The sequence below is a fragment of the Hippocampus comes genome, unplaced genomic scaffold (assembly GCF_001891065.2).
Source record: "Hippocampus comes isolate QL1 unplaced genomic scaffold, H_comes_QL1_v1.1 scaffold68, whole genome shotgun sequence".
Taxonomy (NCBI): domain Eukaryota; kingdom Metazoa; phylum Chordata; class Actinopteri; order Syngnathiformes; family Syngnathidae; genus Hippocampus; species Hippocampus comes.
The window spans coordinates 2396569-2419880 of NW_017805625.1; the positions used below are offsets into that span (position 1 = coordinate 2396569).

The 23312-nt window shown below is 43.4% G+C and overlaps 2 protein-coding genes across 4 annotated transcripts in view; one reads left to right on the forward strand and one right to left on the reverse strand.

Annotated features, from left to right (window-relative positions):
* Nucleotides 1-21754, forward strand: part of LOC109522237 (histone deacetylase 7-like) — a 37166-nt gene extending 15412 nt beyond the window's left edge. For all 3 annotated transcript variants that reach the window (XM_019880593.1, XM_019880592.1, XM_019880594.1), the window contains exons 2-25: nucleotides 702-883; nucleotides 1064-1151; nucleotides 1614-1728; nucleotides 1815-1891; nucleotides 2512-2625; nucleotides 3100-3191; nucleotides 3675-3773; nucleotides 4075-4228; nucleotides 4834-5078; nucleotides 5523-5717; nucleotides 6124-6319; nucleotides 7129-7262; nucleotides 7382-7502; nucleotides 7678-7727; nucleotides 8503-8610; nucleotides 9647-9702; nucleotides 10524-10611; nucleotides 10920-11039; nucleotides 13103-13200; nucleotides 17153-17271; nucleotides 17358-17491; nucleotides 17569-17653; nucleotides 19409-19556; nucleotides 20503-21754. In XM_019880593.1, coding sequence (XP_019736152.1) covers nucleotides 752-883; nucleotides 1064-1151; nucleotides 1614-1728; nucleotides 1815-1891; nucleotides 2512-2625; nucleotides 3100-3191; nucleotides 3675-3773; nucleotides 4075-4228; nucleotides 4834-5078; nucleotides 5523-5717; nucleotides 6124-6319; nucleotides 7129-7262; nucleotides 7382-7502; nucleotides 7678-7727; nucleotides 8503-8610; nucleotides 9647-9702; nucleotides 10524-10611; nucleotides 10920-11039; nucleotides 13103-13200; nucleotides 17153-17271; nucleotides 17358-17491; nucleotides 17569-17653; nucleotides 19409-19556; nucleotides 20503-20545 — 2811 coding nt within the window. In that variant the 5' untranslated portion in view covers nucleotides 702-751 and the 3' untranslated portion in view covers nucleotides 20546-21754. The remainder of the gene's footprint in view (nucleotides 1-701; nucleotides 884-1063; nucleotides 1152-1613; nucleotides 1729-1814; nucleotides 1892-2511; nucleotides 2626-3099; nucleotides 3192-3674; nucleotides 3774-4074; nucleotides 4229-4833; nucleotides 5079-5522; nucleotides 5718-6123; nucleotides 6320-7128; nucleotides 7263-7381; nucleotides 7503-7677; nucleotides 7728-8502; nucleotides 8611-9646; nucleotides 9703-10523; nucleotides 10612-10919; nucleotides 11040-13102; nucleotides 13201-17152; nucleotides 17272-17357; nucleotides 17492-17568; nucleotides 17654-19408; nucleotides 19557-20502) is intronic.
* Nucleotides 21755-23047: 1293 nt separating this feature from the next.
* LOC109522240 (twist-related protein 2-like) overlaps nucleotides 23048-23312 on the reverse strand; it is a 5970-nt gene continuing 5705 nt past the window's right edge. The window contains exon 2 of the mRNA XM_019880600.1: nucleotides 23048-23312. This exon is cut by the window's right edge and continues 522 nt beyond it. The gene's annotated coding sequence lies outside the window, so the exon portion shown is untranslated.

The following is a 23312-nucleotide window of genomic DNA, read 5'->3' on the forward strand; positions in this document are numbered from 1 at the left end:
CCTTTCATGCACCCTGTAACCTGATAACATGATAAGCTGTCCACTGTCGTCATCGCTGTCCCCTGAAAGGGTTAATAATAGAATCTTTTCCACTATTACATATCGGTAAGAAAGAACAGTTCGTCTGTCTTATGACAAATGTTGAGCAATGTTGTGGGTTGAAGTCATATGAAGGCGAATAGGCTCGGTAAATTTCCTTCCAAGTAACTCCACTTCCCGTCGCTGATGTCATGTTGTTCCTTCCCCCTCGAAAGCACAAGTGGTTGCAGCCGAGTGGCGCTCTCCATTTTGCCACATAATTGCCACATTTTGCTTCATCATGTTCACCTTTGTATCTATCTGTCTATCTTTCAGACAACCGACGTTTGGTTCGCTTGTCGCACGGGTGCTGAACTTTGCCTTTATTTTTTTGTTTTAATTCGCCCTGGGAGATGGAAAAAAACTGAATAATGAACTCCACCTTATTGTCTTGACTACACAAGTCCCACCCTATTGTTTTTTTTTTTTTAATGCTGGAGTCTATTTTCTGTTTTTGACCATTTGTCCTCATACGTCTGACGCAATACCTTGACTACACAAGTCCCACCCTATTTTTTCTATTTTTGACCATTTGTCCTCATACGTCTGACGCAATACGTCAACAGGTACCCGTTTGCCCATGAGTAAAAATAATGTCTTCCTCTTTCTGTTCCCCTTCATAGTGGATGCCATCAGCAAAGGTCTTTCACTACCCAAAAGTGGGCAACAGTCCATGGACCTAAGTGTCTCCCACAGGCTGGTTCATCCAGGCCGAGATTCGGCTATGCTGGCCCCCCACCGTCCCTTGTTCCTGGGACCATTTACCTCTCAGCCCTGCTCTCAGTTTCCATACCAACACTTGCAGGTATGTACAAACATGCCGTTGAGTCCTCGCAGATGGATTTGCACCTGCGCAAACTCAGCCCGTTGGTCGCCACCGCCTCATCACTGTTGTGAAGCAGCAACGTTTTTCATGGACCGCTCATTGGTGCTGTAGTCCTTGCGAATTTGCACGTTTGGTCTCATCATCGTTTTCTTCTTGCAGTACAACACCGAGCAAAGGCAAAGGGAGATGGAGGCTGAGAAGCAAGAAGAGCTCCAGCAGCTAATACGAAAGAGCAAAAATGAACAAAGTGAGTGTTCCCGTGGACAAGATTGATTGACTCACGGTGTTCGATTCTGTTCTTGGCAGATTGGTGACATGGTCTTTATCTGAGTCACTGCATCTATGTTCCAATAAAAAGGGGATTTCCAGCCATTTTGCGCTCAGGTTCCAAGGAAATTGCGTTAATGCAAAAACCGACGTCAAACCGGACAGATTGTTTCAGGAAGCGCCTCAATCTGTACCCGATACAGGAAATGGAGAGTGGCCTCGGGGACAACTTTTGATGTTGCTATTCGTCAACCATCCTGCTTGCGCCATTGTTCAGAAGACATATTGCGGATTTTCCTCATTTGCTCAGTTTCACTTGAAAGGGTGCGGTTGGCCTGTCGGTCCAATTTGGAGGCGTGCAAAATTTCTCAAGGAGAGGAAAAATATGGAGTTGTAGTGTCCGCAGAAGTGGTCATGATTTTATCTCGACATTGACCTGCAGGTGCGGTAGCCAGTCCACTGGTGAGGCAGAAACTCAGAGAGCACATCATTATGAAGAGCCAGCCCACCCATGACAGGGTCACCCCCAAGCACAACAGTCCCACGCCAGGATACGGGTCAGTCCAAACAAAAAAAAACAACAACAAAAAAAAGAGTCCTCTGAGTGTATATTTGCGAAACAGAATTTGTTTCGTTTACCAAGGCACCCACTTCCAGACATGCCCCCAAAGTCTCATCCGTCACCCGGTGACATCCAGCGGAAGGAACTGCGGAGAACAGGTGAGCCGTTCTTCCTCTCTTGTTCCCGTGTCCATGTAAGAAAAAAAAAAAGATGTGATTTTTCCATTTTAACTGTCTTTGGATTTTGTCAACCACAAAAACAGAACCAAAAAAAGCGAACGGGAGCGTACTCTCTGTTAGCATGAAGGCGAGTTTTGAAACGTCAGGCCCGCAAGGGCCAGAAAGAGAATGCGAGAGAGCAAAATCTCCCAAGTCGTAAAAGCAACAGTGACAGTGAGACACAAAGAGCAAAACAGTTACATAACATTGACTTAGGTATGTGTAAAATGAACTGTGTGAGAGTACAGCAGGTTTCTCTCACCGTGAGAATGACAGGAGGTGTGGTTAGATCCGAAAGCACACCAAGCACGACTTGCTTTAATGGGATTATTGATGTGCTTTATTCCAGTCTTCTATTGTTTTTTTTTTTTTTGTTTTTTTTCTGAACCAGATACTGTTTGTTTGGTTTTTGTTTTTTCATTTGTTTGTTTTTTGAGTTGGGGCAGTACCGGATGCTCAAATAAGCTCGGGCTAAATATATATATATATGTGCATGTGACTGTTGCGTTGTGCGCGTGTTTCCTCGCGTGTTTATTTCTGTTTTTTGTGTATGCATGCAGTGTCTGAGCCGACACTAAAGTGGAAGTTAAAGAAGCTCATCAGCACAAGACCAAACCCGTTGCAGAGAAAGATCAGCGCCCCTCCTGCTGTCAAGCACAGGACAGAAACTCTCGGTAAATGATTTGCATGGCGCCACCTCATGCGACTATTCTCATGCGACCTTCTCTTTTGTGTACTGTACTCAGTTTTTGTACAAGCTTGCACTGGGGGGGCTATTTTGTAGGACAATAGCTTTTCATGGTGTCTTCTATCCATCCGTCCATCCATTTTCTGTACCGCTTATCCTGTTCCGGGTCAGGGGGAGCTGGAGTCTGTCCCAGATGACCTTAAGTGAAAAGCGCTCGACACCCCGGATTGGTCGCCAGTCTGTCACGGGGCACATATAGACAACCAACCGCTCCCTCTCACAATCGCATCGTCAATGACGGGCAACTGAACACACGCCCCCTGTACCAATGTACCATCAGTGCCCCTGGTGTATTTTGGCAACACATGATTTGTTGTTGAAACATATTTCTAATGCCGATCTGTGCTGATTTACAAAGATTTCACAAACACTGGCTTAATATGGCAAATCTGTCTTCCAGACTCTTCTCCCAGCAGCACTCCGGCATCCGATTGTAGCTCTCCCAACGACAGCCTCCATTCAGACAATGGAGCCCTCCCACTCGCTCACGAGGTACCGACAAGTGGATAATCCTCCGCATGAGATCGGACTTTCCGATCTGTATGTGTTGTCGCGTTTGCGTTGCATCTTATGTATTCAATAACGTAAGCCTCTCTCTCGTGTGCCTTCATTTTCTTCAACGCGTGCTCGCCATCACGTTATAAATAAACAGCAATAGCAAATGCCTTGACAAGAATGTGTCGACATGATACAGAGCAGTCCCCGGTGGTATTTCCTGTTGTTTGTTCGCCAGAGCAACAGTCAGAGTGTCCACTGGGCGCCGCACTATTTACGGTCCCATTTTAATGATCGCGTGTCATATAAATAGTTGCAGCGACGTTGTGTGTGTATGTAGCGCTACAATAACATGGCCTCAAATTACTCATGGCGTGACGTACAATATTTTGGAGTTATTTCGCAGATGATAATGAACAGGATGTTTTGGCCGTTCATTTGCACAGTCCTTTTTGCACTCAATATGTTCATCTGATTTAGGCCCAAAAGCTTCTGCTGAAGGATGGTCGATTGGCCAATTTCACCCTGCCCACCAATCCATCCGCCAGGCCCAACATCACTGCAGGACTTCCCGCGCATGTGAGTCAGTCTTTCAGCGTTGACAATGGATTGTTTTCAAGGAGTAGACCTTGAAGTGTGAATAAAGGGAAATGCTCGAGTGTGGTCATCTCTTTAATGGGCCAAACCCAAATTCTTTGCATAGTTGATCTATTAAGGTTAGTGCTCCTTTTGTTGCTGCGTTGACGACCGTGAGGAATTTAATCGAGAGTGATCCATGTTTTGAGAATGCGTTCAGAAGAATAAAAGCGCCTCGTCTTATGTCTTCGACATTTCTCATTCGGTCTTTCCCTTCTCCACCTTCTTAATTTGTTTGATCTAGGTTGACCTGCGAGTAGCCAGGACTCTGGCAGTATCCGCTCTGCCTCAAGTCTACTTACCTCTCGATGGAAATTTTCCAGCCCAGGCTCACGGCTTGCAGCCCGTACTCATACTGGAACCGCATACCGGGCTTGTACAATCGCAACTCATCTCCTGTGAGTCACGAATGACATACTGAGTTTGTCCTATTGCAACAAATACAAAATAGCTCAACATTTGGCAATCTGCAGATATAATGCGGCACACATTCAGGCAAAAAAAAAAATGTTGGTTTATTGATTCCATTTTTTTTCATTGTTATTTGAGAAATAAATGAGAATGTGAAATCATTTCCCTTGCTAGCTAGTCTTCATGAACACATTGAGCAATGTTTTTTAAAAAGCTAGTGACCCCTTGCAGGTCAGGTATTTGTTACTAGTTGTACCTCCAAGGGGTAAATTAAATACCCCCCCCCCCCCCCCCACACACACACACACACACACTCTGCTGGGACTGTATTATAATAAACACAAGGCCTCCTCCTAGTGACCGTTGTGTGTTAATGCATTCTTCAGTCTTCAGTCTTATCCTACATACAGTTCAGTTGGTTTTGAGATTCGGCTTTTTTTAGACGTTTTGTTTATTCGAACTGAATTCCATCTTCTGTGCGTTTTGATCATTTTCTGATGTTCCACTCTCTTTTCTTTTCCTCCCTCCCTTTCTTTTTTTTCTGCCCCTCCTCCTATTGTATTCCCGTATTGTTATTGCCCAATGTTCACAGATCAAGGTTTGAGTCCTGCTTCCCTGCAACAGCAACGACACTTGACTTCCCCTACAAGAAAGGAAGGCCTCAACACCTTTTCTGCCCACAAACCTTTGGAGCGAACACGCTCCGAACCTCCGCCCTACAGCCACTCGCCCTTGACTCTGCATGCCGGCCTTCAGTGTCACACTCAGCACCAGCTGCCTCAGCAATGCCACAAGAGTGGGGTGGAGAGGTTCAAATTGAATTCCCTCCTGAGCAAGGTGAGGATTTGTGGATGCACACGCACGCACGCACGCTCCACTCAAATTCGTTCTGTATTAGGGTGGTTGTAGCAGCGATTCCCAACCACTGTGCCGAGGCACGTAAGCGCGTCATGAGAGGCAAACAATGTATCTTTGTCCAAATTATGCCAGCAGCGTATCGTGACAGGCAGAACATTTCAATACTATTGGATGGTGAAGACCTGTTGCCATTCATACCGCAGAATGACTTTCTGCGACTTTGTCAGCTTTGTGTTTCACTAAGCAGGCCCAATTTGAGAGTAAACGTGACCGAGATAATTATTATTTCAGTGTCCGATCTATACCTTTTGTGACATTATTGTTTCGTGGCACGCTGTGAGATGTTTGAAAGGTAAAAATGTATCCTTCGTCTCAATAATGGTTGTGTGAACTTCCTAATATCCACATCCTCATTTGACACAGATCCCATCAGAGGACATGGACCTGGAGGAAATTGGATCAGAGTCCGGGTCCGTGTGTGGCTCTGAACCGGGCTCGGTTTGTGAGGACAACTGTCGCAGGAGACAGAGCTCAGCCAGCACGGACTCGGTTTATGACACCGAGTCCACCACCTCTTCACGGGAAAGCCTGATTGAGACCTCGCATTCCGTCGGCCAGGTAAAATCAACGTTGTTTTGTGCATGCGATACCTCACCACTGGGCTCTGAACAAAGCCGCTGAATGAATAATTAGTTTGAAATCCAAACTTGTATGTTGTAATCCAAAATCTTCTTAATCAAATATCCACAGATGACTGAAATACAAAGCTAAGGATTTATTTACATCTTTTCTTGAATGTTGAACTGAATTAATTGCGCCACCTTTAACATTTGTTTTAACATAAGGGGGCGCTATAGCTTTAAAAACAGCTGTCACCGGTCTTAGACTCAATTTCATGACAGGCTCACCTTAAGTGTCAAGAGTGGTTGTGGGATACACGGGATGGAAATTTGATTTGATAGTTTGTCATGTGTCCCCGCTTGTTCTATTCTTATATTCTGATCGCTTCACGTGGCAATCACAGAGGCAGTTGGTCCATCGATCGGGATTCCACATGGACTCGCCTAACGTGCCTATCCTGATGTGGCCTCACCAGCCTTTGGTCCGGACCCAGTCCTCCCCGGCCTCTACCTCCCTGCCTCCCCTTCCCAATGCATCCGCAACCGTGCCCGTTTCTCTGTCCAGTCCTGCTCCAGATGTGAAGCTCCGCTTCACCACTGGTGAGTCACGCAGAAAGAAACCAGAAACAGGTTTTTTTTTCTTTCTCTGCCTGTCAACATTTCCTCTGTGTTTAAAAATCTTGCGCATTTAAAAAAAAAAAAAAAACTCTTCAGTCATGCACTTAAACGCAGAACAGTTCATCTGCACTATGATTTCATGTTTCAAAAATGACCATTGACAGATTCGACACCTTTAAAGCATTTTTTTATTCCCAACTCAAAATGATTGAACTCTTGAATGGCGGTTTGGTTTCGAGGCTGTTAATGTTTTGCTGTCAAAGCTCTGGGAATCAAGCTCCCTCACACCAAGTCCAACTCCTCTGTGCCATGTTTATTGTCCTCTGACTTGCACGTGTATATTGAAGTGGCTTTGGCACGGAACTGGTGTGGCTTTGTGGCCAGTCGCAAGGTGGAACCACTCACCCCAGCTGACATTCTCAAAATCCGACCCTGGCAGTCTGGGAGCTGCAACTGGCATTTATTTGGGTTTTACGAGCCCCGCTCTAACTGCACCAAATAAAAAAACGGATCAGACAGGAGTGACTTTGGATAGAATCTGAAGAAAATAAAGTGCCTGGTCGCTTTTGCTCACAAGTGACAGCTTGTGTATTTTGACATAAAAAGTAATTAGGTTGTGGGTAGAAAGTGGTGCTGACGCAGGATCTGGCCACCCACTGCTTCTCCGGAATGGGTCAAATGCAGAGAACAGTTTTTACTGTTCATTAAATGTGACAAAGTATGTTTAACCTGTGTGTGTGTGTGTGTGTGTGTGTGTGTGTGTGTGTGTGTGTGTGTGTGTGTGTGTATAGGGATAGTCTATGACGCTCAGATGCAAAAGCACCAGTGCACCTGCGGGGACAACAGCAGCCACCCCGAGCATCCCGGGAGAGTCCAGAGCATTTGGTGCCGACTGCATGAAAGAGGCCTGCGCAGCCAGTGTGAGGTCTGAAACCGAATGAGGCATTGCTTCACTGCTGACGGGGAATGTCATGTTGGTTTTCTTTGGAGATCGGATGTCAAAACCCGACTGTATTTTTGTGTGCATCCGCGTTGGCTTTGTAGCATCTCGGAAGTAGGAAGGCCACTTTAGAAGAGCTGCAGTCGGTCCATTCCGAAAAACACGTGCTCCGGTACGGCACCAACCCTCTGCACCGCCTCAAGATCGACAACCCCAAGTTGGCTCGTAAGTGTCGCAGATCAACCGACATCACTATGTCCAATCCAAATCATTTATAAAGCACGCTCTGGAACAACTTAGTCACCCGAAGTGCCGCACATCATCACTGACATAAACGGTAATTCAAATAAGAATAATAACATCCTGACTGAATGTAATCATTTTTTTTTTCCCCGTGTAGGAATCTTGGCTCAACGTATATTTGTAATGTTACCATGTGGAGGAGTGGGGGTGAGTGTAACTGCCTGAATGGCGATCTCTTTCAATCGCCATTCAAGAATCTTACCACATCTTTCATTGCATCACCGTAAAGTACATTTAACACTCGTCATGACTTAATTAAGCAGAGAGACCTTCAAATAGTGTAGTTTTTGTGCACAAGAAAAAAAGAAGGTGGTGTCGTAAGGAGTGGGGTGGGTGGGGGGACGACAAGAAACTAATTTAGTATAGAAGCAGCAGAGATGGTAAACTTAGAGTCGGGCAAAATAGACATCTTGATGGTAAAAATGCTCCTGTAAAAAAATTCTCTGTGAAGCAGTCAACATGACGGAAAAGGCATTCATTTGAAAGGAGAGGAGAGGAAAGGAGAGGAGGGGCTGGGGTGGGGGTATCAGTTGATAAGACGACTGATCCTGCCTGGATTTCCGTCTCATGACTTTGCTTGCGGAGTTATTGGAACAAGATGGCAACGTTTGTGATAAAAGAAATTCCTCTGATTTTATTCTTCCACAGTGGGACGCTGCCAGACATGTGACTGAATAAAAAAAAAAAAAAGAGTCGTGTAGAAAGCGGCTGAATGTTGACTTGGATCCATTTTGGTTTTATATTTTTGAAGACGATTTAAATGGTTGATGAAACGTAAAAATCCAACTTCAAGACGAATTACTGTCGCTTTAACCTTGAGGGAAAAAAACCCAACTCATCTTTACAAAGTAATCAAACATTACATATTGTATGTAGAGCTAGACGCAATGTTGAATGTATTCTTGTGTTATCTTGTTGACAGGTCGATAATGACACGATCTGGAATGAGTTTCACACAGCAGCAGCGTCTCGTATCGCTGCCGGCTGTGTCATCGACCTGGCACTCAAGGTGGCGCAAGGAGACCTGAAGGTGCGTTTTTATTGCTCAATAAATTCTCAACGCTGATAATTAAGCAGGCATTTCAAAGCTGAAGTGAAACACGGTATAACACTCTCTTCAAATAATAGACCTGAAACAAGGACACTCGCGAACGAGCAGGCACCCGCCAAGTCTGAACAAGTGTCCTAACGGTGGCAAAATTGTGTGCCGTTCAGGGATTGCGGCGCCAGCAATAAATACAATGTGGAACAAAAAATCCTAACTCTGACATCTAAATCCGCAATATTCTTTTTTTAACATTGTATGTAAAAGGGAAAACCCTTTCGCCCTTTTCTAAGTCACTGGACATCATATTCCCTTGGATCTCATGTTATCCAACTTGTCCTTGGGTTCACGTTTTAAATTATCCTTCAGCCAGGATGCACGCATTGAGAATGGCTTCCTGAAAACAACTGAAACACACATACAAACACACACACACACGCGCACACACGTAGACAAAACTATTTATTTATTTATGTATTTATTTATTTTTAACAAGATCAATGATATTGGTTGACTTGATTGTGTTTCTAATTCCAAATCGGATTTTTTTTTTCTTTTAATTTCATTCGACAATATTTTAATGGTTACTTTAACGTTCCAAATGTTCATACCGGTATAGTATAAGTTTTTAACTGTATCATAAAACGACAGAACACAAAATCTACTCACTCTTAGTCACCAATACATGACTTACATGCTTCACCTGATGGCTCTTCTTAATAAGTGCTAAATTACACACACTTGGTCTTGGTTGACTTTTGGACAATCAAGCCCAGCTAGAAGTCTCTCGTAATTAATTATCCCCCCCCTCGACCCCCCACTCACTATGTAGTTGCTTGTTTGCATTTATTAGTTCCGAGTGAAGGTAAACATGATTGTTTGTCGACATGGATTTGTCACCCTTTTTGTCTTACCTGCAGCAGCGCCTCTAGGTGTAGACACACAGACGCGAATCTTTTCCCGAGTGAGGTGTCAGTGAGGTGTTGAATTTATTAGAATTTCTTTTCCACTCCTTTTTCAGAACGGATTTGCAGTGGTGAGGCCGCCCGGGCACCATGCCACGCACTCCTCCCCTCTGTAAGCGCACTCTTTTTTTTTTCTCTCTTTCTTTTTTTTTTCTTTTTCCCAAAGCATTTATTACATATTAACTGCACTTTTGACTTGATCAAGACCGGGCCCATGGAGCATGTGTGTGGTTGAGTGCGCACTCTATGGGTGGGCGTGGATCTGTGACAGTCTTTGAATGGAAGCATTTAGTCTCATTCAGCTGGGACTGGTTGTGTGTGTCCTCGGCAGTGCATGTCACCAGTTATTTATGGGATTCTATACTTTTTTTTTTTTTTTTAATGAGATGACTGTATATACACTATATCCTTCACATACACAGACACACTCACACAGTTTACAGCCAGTGCTGACACTAACATTCCTCCACTGTTTTTCACACATCACCATTTTTTTTTCCACCGTTGTCGGGCGGGTGGGAAGAACTGCTCCGCCACATTCTGCGCTCATTCCTCATCACATCCTGTTCGAAATGCTTAGAGAAATCTTTTGGCTCCAGGAGGGAATTTTATGATAAGCGTGTGTTAACTTTGTCACATAGTCTGTGGCCTCTGCATTTTTCTTTTTTTTTTTTTTGCAGTTTCAAGATTTTGGACTCAGCGTGACATTCTCTTATTAAAACATTTCCCTCATATCCGAAAAAGCCTTCATTCCGAAAATATTTACACGTTCGCGTGTCAAGGGCTGTCCGTGTTGTGACTGTCCCAACCTGTGTTCAATAAGCACCCACATGACTTGTTTTAGATGTCCCAACAGTCCATATGGTGTTTGTTTGATATTAATACGCTGATGATATGCCGATAAACACATATGGCCTTCCTGTTTGTCCACAGGGGTTTCTGCTTCTTCAACTCGGTGGCCATCGCTGCCAAGCAACTCCAACAGAAACTCAATGTGGGCAAAATCCTCATCGTGGACTGGGTGAGGTGCTATATAGCCTGACGCCAGTTTCCTTATGCGCGGGAAGAAACACACCATTTTAAACAATTAGTACAAGAGCACTGCAGTCTTTTACAGTTGTGAACGCAACTAAGCTTCTGTTGTCGAGTTCAGTGCGTGATGCTGGAGCGCTCTCTTTTTCATCATTGCATTTCAATACAAGACAGCCATTTCTTCCTTTCTGAGAAATGTTGACATACACGTTCGTTTAACCAAGCGAGTGTTATTTGAGTTCTGTCTGGAATGCCTGGCTTGTTAACTTAAATTCTTCTGTCGCCATTTTTGCCCAGGATGTTCATCATGGCAACGGTACCCAGGAAGCCTTCTACAACGACCCGGGCGTCCTGTATATCTCGCTACATCGCTACGATAACGGCAACTTTTTTCCTGGTGGTGGACATCCTAACGAGGTAGCCTTTGACAAAGATCTGTCTTTTTCACTGCTTTCCCACTGGTAGGGTAACTGTCCGTTGCAAAAAATCCCGAGATACCGTAGGCCCACTGGCAACCTCTTGTTGTTGAATTCAATTGTTGCTGTTGGCTTAATATTCATACACTTGCATTGACACCCATATTATCTGTATTGTGCTAGCGACATGCAGGTGAATGTGCACAACAATTCGAAATGTGCAGGTAAATAAAAACTGTTTGGATTGTGACTCCTTTGATGTGCTAATTTTCAGGGAACCAGTTGTGAAAGGGGCTCATGTTTCAATTAGAGGCTGAGTCTAAAAAAAAAATAGAAATTGATGGTTTCCCATTGCAGTACCTTGGTGAGGTTTGCATGTTCTCCCCATTGGATGGGTGGATGTTGGAATACGTGTTATATTATGCTTATGTGTTGACCAGAGCTCACTGTTACATTTTGTTGACATTTTTGTGTAAGAGTCCTTGAGTTCTCAACATGGGCCACAAAAGCTCACATTTGTAGCTGTGGGCATGATGTCACGAAAAGATGTCCATTGGGTTAAACGGTGGTCATTTGTGACTGTGCATTCTGAGTTGAGTTTAAAATAAATATGTTGTTCAAGGGGAGGTCTATGATTAGGTAAGTGGTAGTTATCATTATGGGCCTCGGCAAGTCTTTTAGAAATCACTCTGGTCTTGCGTAATGTCCCCTTGAGTAGCACAAGTAAAGGCACTCATATCAACCACACTGGAGAAGCCCCTGTACTTAAAACTCGAATTCACTCAGAGATAATTATTGATAGTGCGCTCATCTGCTCACATAGCTCATGAATCTGCCACCGATGTAAGATGTAGAGGGGGGCGGGGGGGAACTATCCGAATATGTTCCATCCAGGTTAAAGCGACGCTAACCTCACTTTTGCTGTTGTGCTCAGTCTTCGCTTGCTTCTAAATATCATCTGAGCTTTTATATTGTATTTGTCACATGTTTATGCAGATTAGGGTAAACCTCATGAAAAGATGCGTACATGCCTGTGTTTTCATATATGAGCTGAAGATGCCGATGAAATGTGCCCGTGGCCTTCCCCAAAACCAAGTGCGGCGATTGTTCACAGATCCATTGTGCCCACGATCGAATTCACAACTCATTCAATCCCACACGTTCCTTCATCTTTTTCTGCCACCCCCCCTCCAATAATGAGGGTAAATGGTCAATGTTTTCCCATAAATTCCCCCGATGAGGACGGTACATAAAACACTCTGTTGACTTGGATGTGGTTGCGCCTTAAGTGGCCCCTCAACCTCTGTTTAGCTGTGCGGTAAACCGCTGGAGTCTTACTGTCCCCTCATGTAGGTATATAACTCACCATGGGGCAAGGTTGTGATGTCATAGTCATAACGCAGAGTGCTGTGTACCACACAGTAACCAGCAAAGTCCTAATCGATTCCAGCAACGCTTTCAACATGAAAGGAGGACGCAGAACAGAAGAGAGCACAAGATACTTGGAGCAATAGTAGGAATTGTGTGACTGTTTGGTGTGTGTGCGTATGTGTGTGTGTGTGTGTGTGTGTGGCGCACGCGCACGTGTGGCTGTGCGCGCACGCGCAAGCAAGTACATTACCAGTTGGCAGAGGATGGAAGGCCTCATGTGTTTTGTGTTTGCCCTGTGAACATCCCGTCCTCAGAGAGAAGAATGGAGTCGGGCGCTCTGCAATGCTCATCAGCATTCCGCCGTACACATGCACACACACTACCACACCTTGTTGCCAAGAGGGTGTCAATCAGCCTCCACACGCTCCCTTCAAACTGACACATTGACGGATGGCAAAGGCCTGAGAGAGGGGCTAAATGGCTGTTAGCAGGACTACAAAGAGAACGAGGAATCCTTCGACCTTCTTTATTTTCCAAGACTGGGCCTCAGTTCCCTTTTAGTTCCCGTTAATACGTGGGGTCGAAGGAGCTCCCTTGGCTCGACCTAAATGTAATGTTGCAGCGGTCGAAAGAAAACTGGAGTGCACATTTCAATTAATATTTTGAACATTTGCCCTGACTGTGCTATTACAGGTCGGTGTGGGGGCAGGCGAGGGCTTCAACGTGAACATTGGATGGACAGGTGGTTTGAAACCTCCCATGGGTGATGCCGAGTACTTGGCTGCATTCAGGTAAAATTAACATTTGTTGCCATCAATTCTTTACATAAGTCTCAGGAATACAGCTTTTAAGAACCATACTTTGTTTGTTTGGTTTTTTGTTTTTACTTGATGATGGTTTTATGCTTTTTCAAAATGAAAACATGTTAAAAGTTAGACATGCTTTTCAAAAATATCAAGTATGTGTGTTTTAAGTAATTGTGGTAAATATATATTTTTTCGTTTAAATATGTCATTCTTCTATTTTGAATACTCATTTTACTTTGGTCCCAGTGAGGATAAATGCTTCAGAAAGTGGACGGATGGATGACTTTTAAATTGTACGCCCACAGAATAGAATAGAATTTGTTGTATATTAAGGATGCGCTGCCCGCTTGAGCTTTTATGACATGAATTTGTTGCATATAAAAAAACCCCAATAACATTCTAAAAATGTATTTGTGGCCATAAAAACATAATTTTGGTCATTTAACTAATTAAGTCGCAATAAACTAATTTCCTGAAATAAAAAGTACATATCTTACATCATATAACACACAATAAACACGTACCGGTAAAAATTGTGGTTCTGAACTTTGCTGTGTATTAAATCCACAAGCCAGGACAGAAACATACGAAACTTCTCAGTTAGATGGGTCTTCCGAAAAATGTCAAGCGCAAACAATATTCACAATGCTTACATATTTGCCTTTTAACAGTGTACATCCACTATGATTTGATCAAGCTTCAGGAATTGACAGTCATATTATCTCTCCTCTCATGATAAACCAATTCACAGAAAAGAATTTAGACTTTTGGCTGTCACTCACCTCATATTTTCTTTCATTTGTTTTTATTTTCCGATCATAAATTTGTTTGTTCAGCTCAATACTGTGAGATGTTTCCACTCGTGGCTCACCACCAGATGATGAAACCGTGTTACAGATCAACATCCCGCTCGCTTGGTGGGTGGGCCCCTCGTCAAAGGGAAAATGCTAATGAACTTACCCATAATGATTTACAAAAAAAGAAGCCATAGGCCTGGGATGCCGGCTTTGAAACAGTAAGTCCAGTGTTTACTAGAGTTTAGAACAGTAATTAAGGAACAACTGGTTCTTTCCGGAGTAGGGTTTTTTTTTTTTTTTTTTTTTTTTTAAACCCTGTATCGGGAAATAAGAAGCGTTTTCATGTGTAAAACTTCCTTACCTAACCACAATCTTTACAGCACAGGTGTCAAAGTCAAGGCCCGGGTGCCAGATCTGGCCTGCCACATCATTTTATATGGCCCGCGAAAGCAAATCAAGCATGCCAAGTTCCATGATGCTTGCTAAAGTCTGAACCAAAATTTCAAATTGTCCTATGTAATCCGCAATAACAGTCATTATTTTGACTTCTGATTTTAAAAGTAGTTATCCATCAATTTGTTGTGCGCTGTGTATGTAATATGTGGAGGAGATTAAACATTTAGATGGTTTCCACAAATTCATAACGGCCCTCCAAGGGAAACGGTAACTACAACGTGGCCCCCAACAAAAATGAGTTTGACACCCCTGCTTTACATTATTTGCAGTATTGTGTGGTTCTGAGGGGGCGAAGGTTCCTGGTGGACGTACCATAGCCTCAGGGGAAGTTTACATGACACCATTTTCAACCATTTGGGCCATTCTTTACACACACACACACACACACACACACACACACACACACACACACACACACACACACACACACACACAATCTGAGGCTAAAAAAAGCAATCAGATTCATGTATGCTGTAAATCCCAATTCATCATAGGGATATGTTCCAACCCCGCTTATTTTCCTTACCAAATGAATATCTATATATCTATCAGGCTAGCTAGCTAGCTAGCTAGCTAGATAGCTAGATAGATAGATAGATAATTAGCTAACTAGCTAGATAGATAGATACATATCTGTCTGTCTGGATAATTAGCTAACTAGCTAGATAGATAGATAGATAGATAGATAGATAGATAGATAGATAGATAGATAGAATTGCTGGTTACAGGCAATGAGTTGATCAACTATCCGACCAACATCAAATTGTGCTGCAATCAAAGAGGAATTGTTGTAATGAAATCAAGAAGTGAGCAAAATCAGACATTCTTCACCAACTTCAAAGAGTAGAGCACACTGAATGGAACTATAATGTCTCACCACATTTGTTCTCATTAGGTGATTAGTGCAATGAAAGGCATAACAGGCAAAATGGACACAATTTAACGCATCGTAAGTTCCTGTTTACGCTGTCGGTGCCCTGCCAGTTTTCGTAGTTTAATTTGAGTCCATTGTTTGGATGACAGGGTGTTCCGGACTCTCCTCAGGATGGAGGGAAAAGCGAGCCAGACTCAGGTCGCTGGTGATGTGTGTCTGTTTTTGGCTGCCTGTATGTGACAGGCTTGTGGTTCCCAGTGGTGGAGAGACTCAAGTACAATCAAGCAAAAGCTCAGTTGCACCGAGGTGAGGTGTCATGATGTTTTGTGTATGTTTGGAGGATCACGACGGTGGGCCATATTTTAGGTGAATCTACTGGCCAGTAGCTTTTGGTGTTCATCTTTCAATGGCTGCTGACACCTCCCAAAAGTGTGGAGGAAAGAAGAATACAGAGGAGGAGAGAGGCAGAAGAAGTAGGGGGTGCAATTGTTTGAGAATCCAAAGGCGGCGTAATTAGGCCCAATGGATCCCAGATGGGTGGCTGTCAGTGACGTGAGAAGAGGGACGAGCTCCTAATAGGAACCAGACGCACACAAACGCCTTTGAAGTGCCGCCGAAGGAAAGAGAGAATCAAACGCGGCATGGGCCATGCGCGCGCTTTGGCAGCCGGTGAGGGAAGGAAGTAGGAACCAAGGAAAAGTGTTCTCCCCGGAGTGCACAGGGTATCTGATTTCTACCTGTTTGTGTCACAGGCCTTCCCTCGCACGTTGTTTTCACTGGTGCTCTCTTTGCACATGTTCTCACCCCTTGCTGCTCTTCCCACCAGTCCAATCAAAACCGATGACACGCGTCACATTTCGATCATTAGTCAAATGTTTTCAAATTAACACATTTTGCAGTGAATTGTCAGTCACACTATCGATGGAGCATCCATCGTCACCATTGTCTTTCATGTTTCTTTTGTTTGTCATGTTGATTGAAACCTCAAAGGTCCAACGCGATCAGATCTGGGACAGATTTTCTTTTTTCGGAATTGAAAACATGTTCTCCCAAAGGAAAGGATGGAAATAGAAATAATATGTTGCAGTGTCAAACATTTAAAAAGCAAATGTACAAATGTAAATAATAATGGAACCGCAGTTAGTTTTCGCTAAATCGCTTACTTTGACGAATGAGGCTGGATGCACCTTGCAAGTGTCATTTTCACGGTAAAAAAATGGTTAGCCTCACACTTATGAGTTCCCAGGTTGCAAACTCAGCTATGGCCTTTCTTGTGTGGAGTTTGCATCTTTTCCCTGCGGTTGTTTTGCTTTTCTGCGGGTACTTTGGCTTCCTCTCACAATCCAAAAACATGCATGTTAGATAAATTGTCCGGGGGTGCGAATGATTGTTTGTGTATATGCCCTGCGATTGACTGGCGACCAGTGCAGGGTGTACCCTCGCCCAAAGCCAGATGGGCGAGGGTAAAGCGGATCAGAAAATGGATGTATGGATGGATAAATGCAAAGGAAATTAAAATGTTTCTTTTTGAAATTACAAAAATACCATATACTGTAGTGAAATTAATTTTAAAAATGCTTGAAACACCTTCATCGGAGGAATGTGAAACAAGTAAATCGGGGCTGTATGGCTGCTGGGACCATGTAGCTTTAGCACTTGCTAGCCTCTATGTCTTCGCCATGACAGTTCGTAGTCCAAATTCTTAAGAGGAGCTTAGATTTCGGGGTTCATCTGTTAACTCCAAACAGGCCCCTAATCTCGGCGAAGGCATGAAGTCATCATGTTTACATTTGCCTGTGATCCTCCGCAGAGCCGTGGTGATGCCCATCGCCCACGAGTTTTCCCCTGACGTAGTGCTGGTCTCAGCCGGATTCGACGCAGTCGAAGGCCACTCGCCGTCGCTGGGCGGCTACGTGGTCACAGCCAAGTGTAAGACTCCGTTGGTCTTGCATCCACAGATGGAAGCGCGAAATTGATCTGGATTCAACTTGATGTGTGTGCTTGTGTCCGACCAGGTTTTGGGTTCCTCACTCGACAGCTGATGTCACTAGCCGGAGGTCGCGTGGTTCTGGCTCTGGAGGGGGGACATGACCTCAAGGCCATCTGTGACGCCTCTGAAGCCTGCGTCAGCGCCTTGCTGGGAATGGAGGTGAGAATGTGTGGATGTGTGTATACGTGTGTGTAGGGGGCCTTCACATACCAACATGCCTCCTTTCTGGACGTCAGGTGGAGCCTTTGTCCCAATCAGTGTTGGACCAAAAACCTTGCGAAAACGCTGTGCAGTCACTACTGAGTGTCATCCAGGTTCAAGGTGAGCAAAAATGACCAAGACACACCACAGCTGGCAGCATCAACAGGGAGAAACAAAGACACATATTTTCTGTCAGATTCACTCGCATCTTTAATTTGACGCTTGATGGGTGGGCAGGCACCCCAGAAACTCAACCATTTGGATACAATAAAAAGTCAATTCTCGGTAATATGGCTCCTAAAGGTCACACTTGAACAGTAGCAGGAGCTCAGCTGTTAGGACTTGAGCTTTGGACCTCAAGAATTACAGTTCAAGTCTCGCAATGGACTAATGTTATGTGTTATGTGACATTTTTCCTTGCCTGTTTGCATGTCATGTACTTCACTGTGTGATCAAAAATGTATTTATTTATTTATTTTTTAAACATTTGCCTACTGTAACATAACAACAACAAAAAAACACTCTTCTTTAAAAAGTGAAGTTTTGTATAAAAGTGTTTTTTAATCTTGGCTCTGCTCAACCCTGGCTTGGATAATTAAACACTCTAAATTGTCCATTTTTACTATTATATTATTTCGTTAAAGAATATTGGGGGTGGGGGGGTTAAAATAGTTTTTTGTTCGTTTTTGCAGACTGTAATAAACTTGCTCTGTGCGGAGGAGGGTAAGACCCGATATTGATAATTTTGCAGAAGAGCAGGGAGGGCTGCGCCACTGTGGGAGTGGTCACATCTGACTTTAATCATGGCCAATTAAAGCGGCTCCTTTCACTCCCTTCAAATGCGGCGCGCTAGTTGCGCACTACAGTCACGGCATGGCGGAAACACACCTGCGCTGTTAAGTCGGCAGATGGAGACCGCCCCCCCTGCTCCGATCATTCGTTTGCCCCATGAATAGCTTTGCCGGCCAGTGGGATGACTTCCCCGCTGTGAACATATTTATGAATGAAATTATGTTGCATCAGACCAGCTATCTGCCCTGAACTGGTCTGAGCAGACGCAAAGTGCATATCATCCTTCTTCCACTAAATTGTCGCTCCACCTTGAGTATCTCCAAGACACTCCGTCTGAAGCACCAGCCCGCCCAGCTTGGTCTGAGACACTTTTACAATGTCAAAGTGTAACATCAAACATTGCCTGTGTACCTAATAGACCATGTAATGATAGTAACAGTTTAAGTCTGGAATGGATTCATTTCTATTATTTCCTTTGGGGAAAGTTTCCTTTGGGAAATCGAACAAAGGTCGCACAGCATCCCGGCATAGTTCCTTTTCTATTTTCTGTAATTGAATCTTACGAAGTGCTCACCTTCTTTTTCTTCCTCCTCATCACCGCCGCTTCCCGGTCACCTCTCCTCCTTGACACCCCCGGCGCTCATCCCTCCCTCCAGCCATCCCACACACACACACACACGCAGTCACACACACAATGCCGCCCTGGCTCCAATTATCTTCAAACGCTTCTCTGGCACACGACCTTCGCAACATCCCCTCCTGATTGCGCACAAATGTTATCCCAACCAAATTAGATTAATTAAAAATATTTGCAAAGCCACAAGAATGTTAAGCCTATGATTTAGGCCTGGAGAGAAATATATGGGAGTTGTATTATCGCAACACATTGGCTTGATTGAAACTTCCTCTCAATGTGTGTCACACGCCCTTTCAGTTTACATTTCTGATGTTATCAACGGGGATATTTAGACCGCGGGCTGTTTGGACGGCGTGACATTAAACAGCGCCGAGCAGATGACAGCCTTCGCCGCTAACACGACATCCATCTTCCTACCCCTCCCTTTTCTCTTTCACTCCTGTCAGGTGACTACTGGCAGAGCGTGAAGGACTCGGCCGCCACCGTGGAGCTGTCCTACCTGCAGGCCCAGCGGCGATGGCTGAGGCGAGACTCGGACAGCGACGCCGTCGATGCCATCGCCTCGCTTTCCATGGGAGCTGCCACCTCTGACAGGTTAGCCAAATGTTTATGGCAAATGTGTCAAAAAAATCCGCCAGTACGGCGAAACGCCCGCCTATTCACGGTTTGCTCGTCACAAATTGAAACTTTCTCGTCGTATCCTGTTTGCCATTTTATTATACTTTTGACTGAGTAATCAAAGACACACTTGTTCTTTAAATGATTATACCACAAACGACTCTCTGGTTACTTCCCGTCGCTGATGTTAAGCAACAACCAGCTGTTAGCTGTTGCCTCACACCACCGCCAATAGTGATATGGACTTTTCTCTGGATCATTTTAAGAAGTGTTTTAACTTCACAAATCGCATTGTTTGCCTGTCGGACCTCTACTTAAAGGGCAAGTCCAGTCGAAAATGTTGATTGCAATGTTTTTTTGTGCCCCGACTAGTCTAAACACGGATTTCTGCTTAATATTACGTTTATGCAATTGATGCGGACTGAAAATGACATCACAATGGGCTCAGTTTGAAAACAGGTGAGCCGCGACGGTCGTTACCTGGGCACTTAGGCGCTGTGATGTCATTTTCAGTCGACAGCAAGTGGCAAAATGGCCGCCCGCTGAGAGTGATAAAAATGGGTGGATTTTGCTGCTTAATTCATATTCCACACACAATATTGATCAGAATACCGTTTTTAGACAAATGGGGAAACGCAGAACATATTATGGTGGAGATAAAGTGCACTCCATTAACCATGTTGTTACAGACAGGTTAGCGAAAGGCTAAATCCGCAAAAATCTGTTTGCTGTTAGCTGGCGGCCAATGCTAGCTCTACTCAGATGTTAACATCCCGTCTGTTTGGACAGCATCTTATGGTCTTACAGGAAGACCACAAAAATAGCGCAATGAAGTTCGGTTAGTGTCAAGGAGGGTGTTCACTGTACTGGTTTGTCGTGTGCTGAATCACATGACTCATAACGGTGCTTCTTGTTGAATTAGGAAAAATGCAGCAAAAATGCCAGAGAACAGTCATTCCACATGAAGAGGGAATCTTCGGAAGCAGACGACCTTCTCACGTTCCTTAATGGAAGCACACACGCATACCCACGCACACACACAAATGTGCCTGTGAAGGAGAGTAGACATGAATAACCAAAAGAAATCATTCATTTTGCACTATGTACCAGCGTATGTGGACAGTTCAAAGAGATTTTTTTTTTTCCTGGTCCGGCTACAGTGATTTTTTTTTATTTGATTTTTAAAAAAATCTTTTCACTTGGCCTTGGATGTCGTGCTTTTTGACCGAGCCCACCGCCATCGCATCATAATCTGCAAGGATTTCTTTACACACGAGACAAGCCTCGATGCGGCGTGACCAATCGAAGATGATTGATGTCATGTTGTGAGGAGTCCACAGTGCACATGCCCTTCGGGACGGAGGGAAGGGGGGGGTTGCTTGGACTTGATGGTGTCAAGTCTTTTTTTTTTTTTTTTTTTTCTACCTGTGGATGATCATTCCTGCTGAATTTTTGTAAAAAGTACTTAATACTTGTATGTCTTCACTAACTCTGGCTCCGCCGCAGAAGGCCTTTGTGATTCAACTGACTCATGTTCGCAACTGAACGCCGTTACTTAAGTTAGGACAACATGTGCCGTCAATGGACTGGCATGGCTTTAAGAAGTTTGTGAATGTCTTTTTTTTTTTTTTTTGTTTAAGTATCCCCGAAATGTTGAAAAAGAAATTCCCATCTCAAAGAAAGGATTCTATAATTTTGTGTTATTTATGCGTAACATTCTCTGAGATGCTCTTGTATGTGAATGCGCCGTGTTTTCTTTTGTTTTTCGTACATTGTGTCTGCTCTTTATGTCTTTGTTAAGGTCAGGTTGTTCATGCAGCCCGAAAGCTGTCCCCCCCCTGCCCCCCCCTCACCATCGCTAATGTGCTGACAATGTGAAAACAAATCATGGCGAGCTGGCTGATCAATCCATTGTTACTATGTTGACGTTGTACTTTGCATCTGACATATCTTATTCACCTGTTGTCTTAAACGAAAGCTGATTTTGTACAGAACGAAAAAGAAAAAATACTGCCCCATGTGCTTACTTAAAGAGACCAAACAGTGAAATGAAGTATCTGACCAACTTATGTAAAAGGGCACATTGACACGATGCCTTTTTGAGTGTCTGCTTTTTAATCTTTATACTGTTGGGAAAAAAAAAAAAGATTCAATTATATTCATTTGAAAAAGTTGACTTTTTTGTGTACATGGTCTCAGCTAAATTATTTCTACAAAATATGTAAAAGAACCCTTTTTTATTGTATTTTACTTAACAAATAAAATCACAAATATTGATCAACATAATAGTTCATATACACATTCCATTCATATATTTCCTTCAACACGACCAACCCCTCGTTTAAGCAAAAGACTATATCGTTTAGCTGGGGGTCAACAAGAACCACATGGGTAGCTTGCGGTCCTGTTCTAAAAATAGCTCACCGCTGATGGGACATTGTAATTTCCTCGGTATGTCATAGAAGTCACTCTTTCCAAAATGTAAACACTCACAGAGATTCATAGAAATAAGTGTTGGTTCGTCATTTTTATCGGCTTCCCGCCTTTTTTAATATCTGTTCACAATTATTGCTAATCATTGGCATGATAATTGTCTTCATATAGATTCATAGACAGTCATTAGTTATTGTTGCCGACTAGCCTTAAAAATTAAAATACTCATTTTATTTCAAACCGATTGTTTGATTTTGGGGGGATAATAAACTCACCTTTCTTTTATGTATTTAGGCACCTCACTATCATCTGTAAAAATATGTAACATTCAGCAATCACAAAAACATTTGTAATGAATTTTTTTTAATTGTATTTTAAAATGTTTAATGTATTTTAATAAAATCAAAATTAATACAATAACGTTAACGAAATAAATATCCATATACCACATGCCCCTCGTTGTCTTGATGGACTTAACCATATAGTCAAATATATTTGCAGCAATCATTACAAACAAAGGTGTATTTGTGCTAACGTATTTGATTTTTGCTCCTCATTTTCCCTAAAGGGTCAAGGCGCAATGAGTATTCATTTTCTGTTGCACTTGTCCTCGTTCGGGTCGCAGATGAGCTGAAACGTATCCCAGCTGATTTTGGGGTTCACCCTGCATTGATCACCCGCCAGTCGGAGGGCGCATACGCATACAGTAGACAAACGGACATTCATACTCACATTCACAAATATGGACAATTGAAAGTCTTTAAATTGTGTCTGACAAACACCCACGCAAGCACAGGGGAGGAAATACAAACACACCTGAACTGAGATTCGAACCGAGAATCTCTCCGTTAGGCTGACCTGCAAACCACCACACTGTGCTGTCCATTTAAAAATAGTATTACACTAGCATTGAACCAATTTTACGACGACTGTAATCCATACTTGCACCACATTCTCTGGCCCTCAATTCCACGAAGGAAACACATTACCGCATGACCACTTTTTATTTTCAAAACAATAATGACTTAAAAAAGTAAATGTAAACATGATTAGATTTTATTCTTCCTGAAAGACGATATACACCAATAGATGCAGCAGTCACTACAAAAAAAAAAATAAATTTAAAGTTGTATTGGCCATAGGGGCCGACACAACAAAGATGATCACAAGCAGATGCAAAACTATACAAATGAAAGAGCAACTTCTGCGCCCCTTAACGTGGCAGCGATTCCTGATCAACACACATTTTAACAACACGTTTGCCTCAAGAAATCCCAGGCGTACATCAATCGTATATTC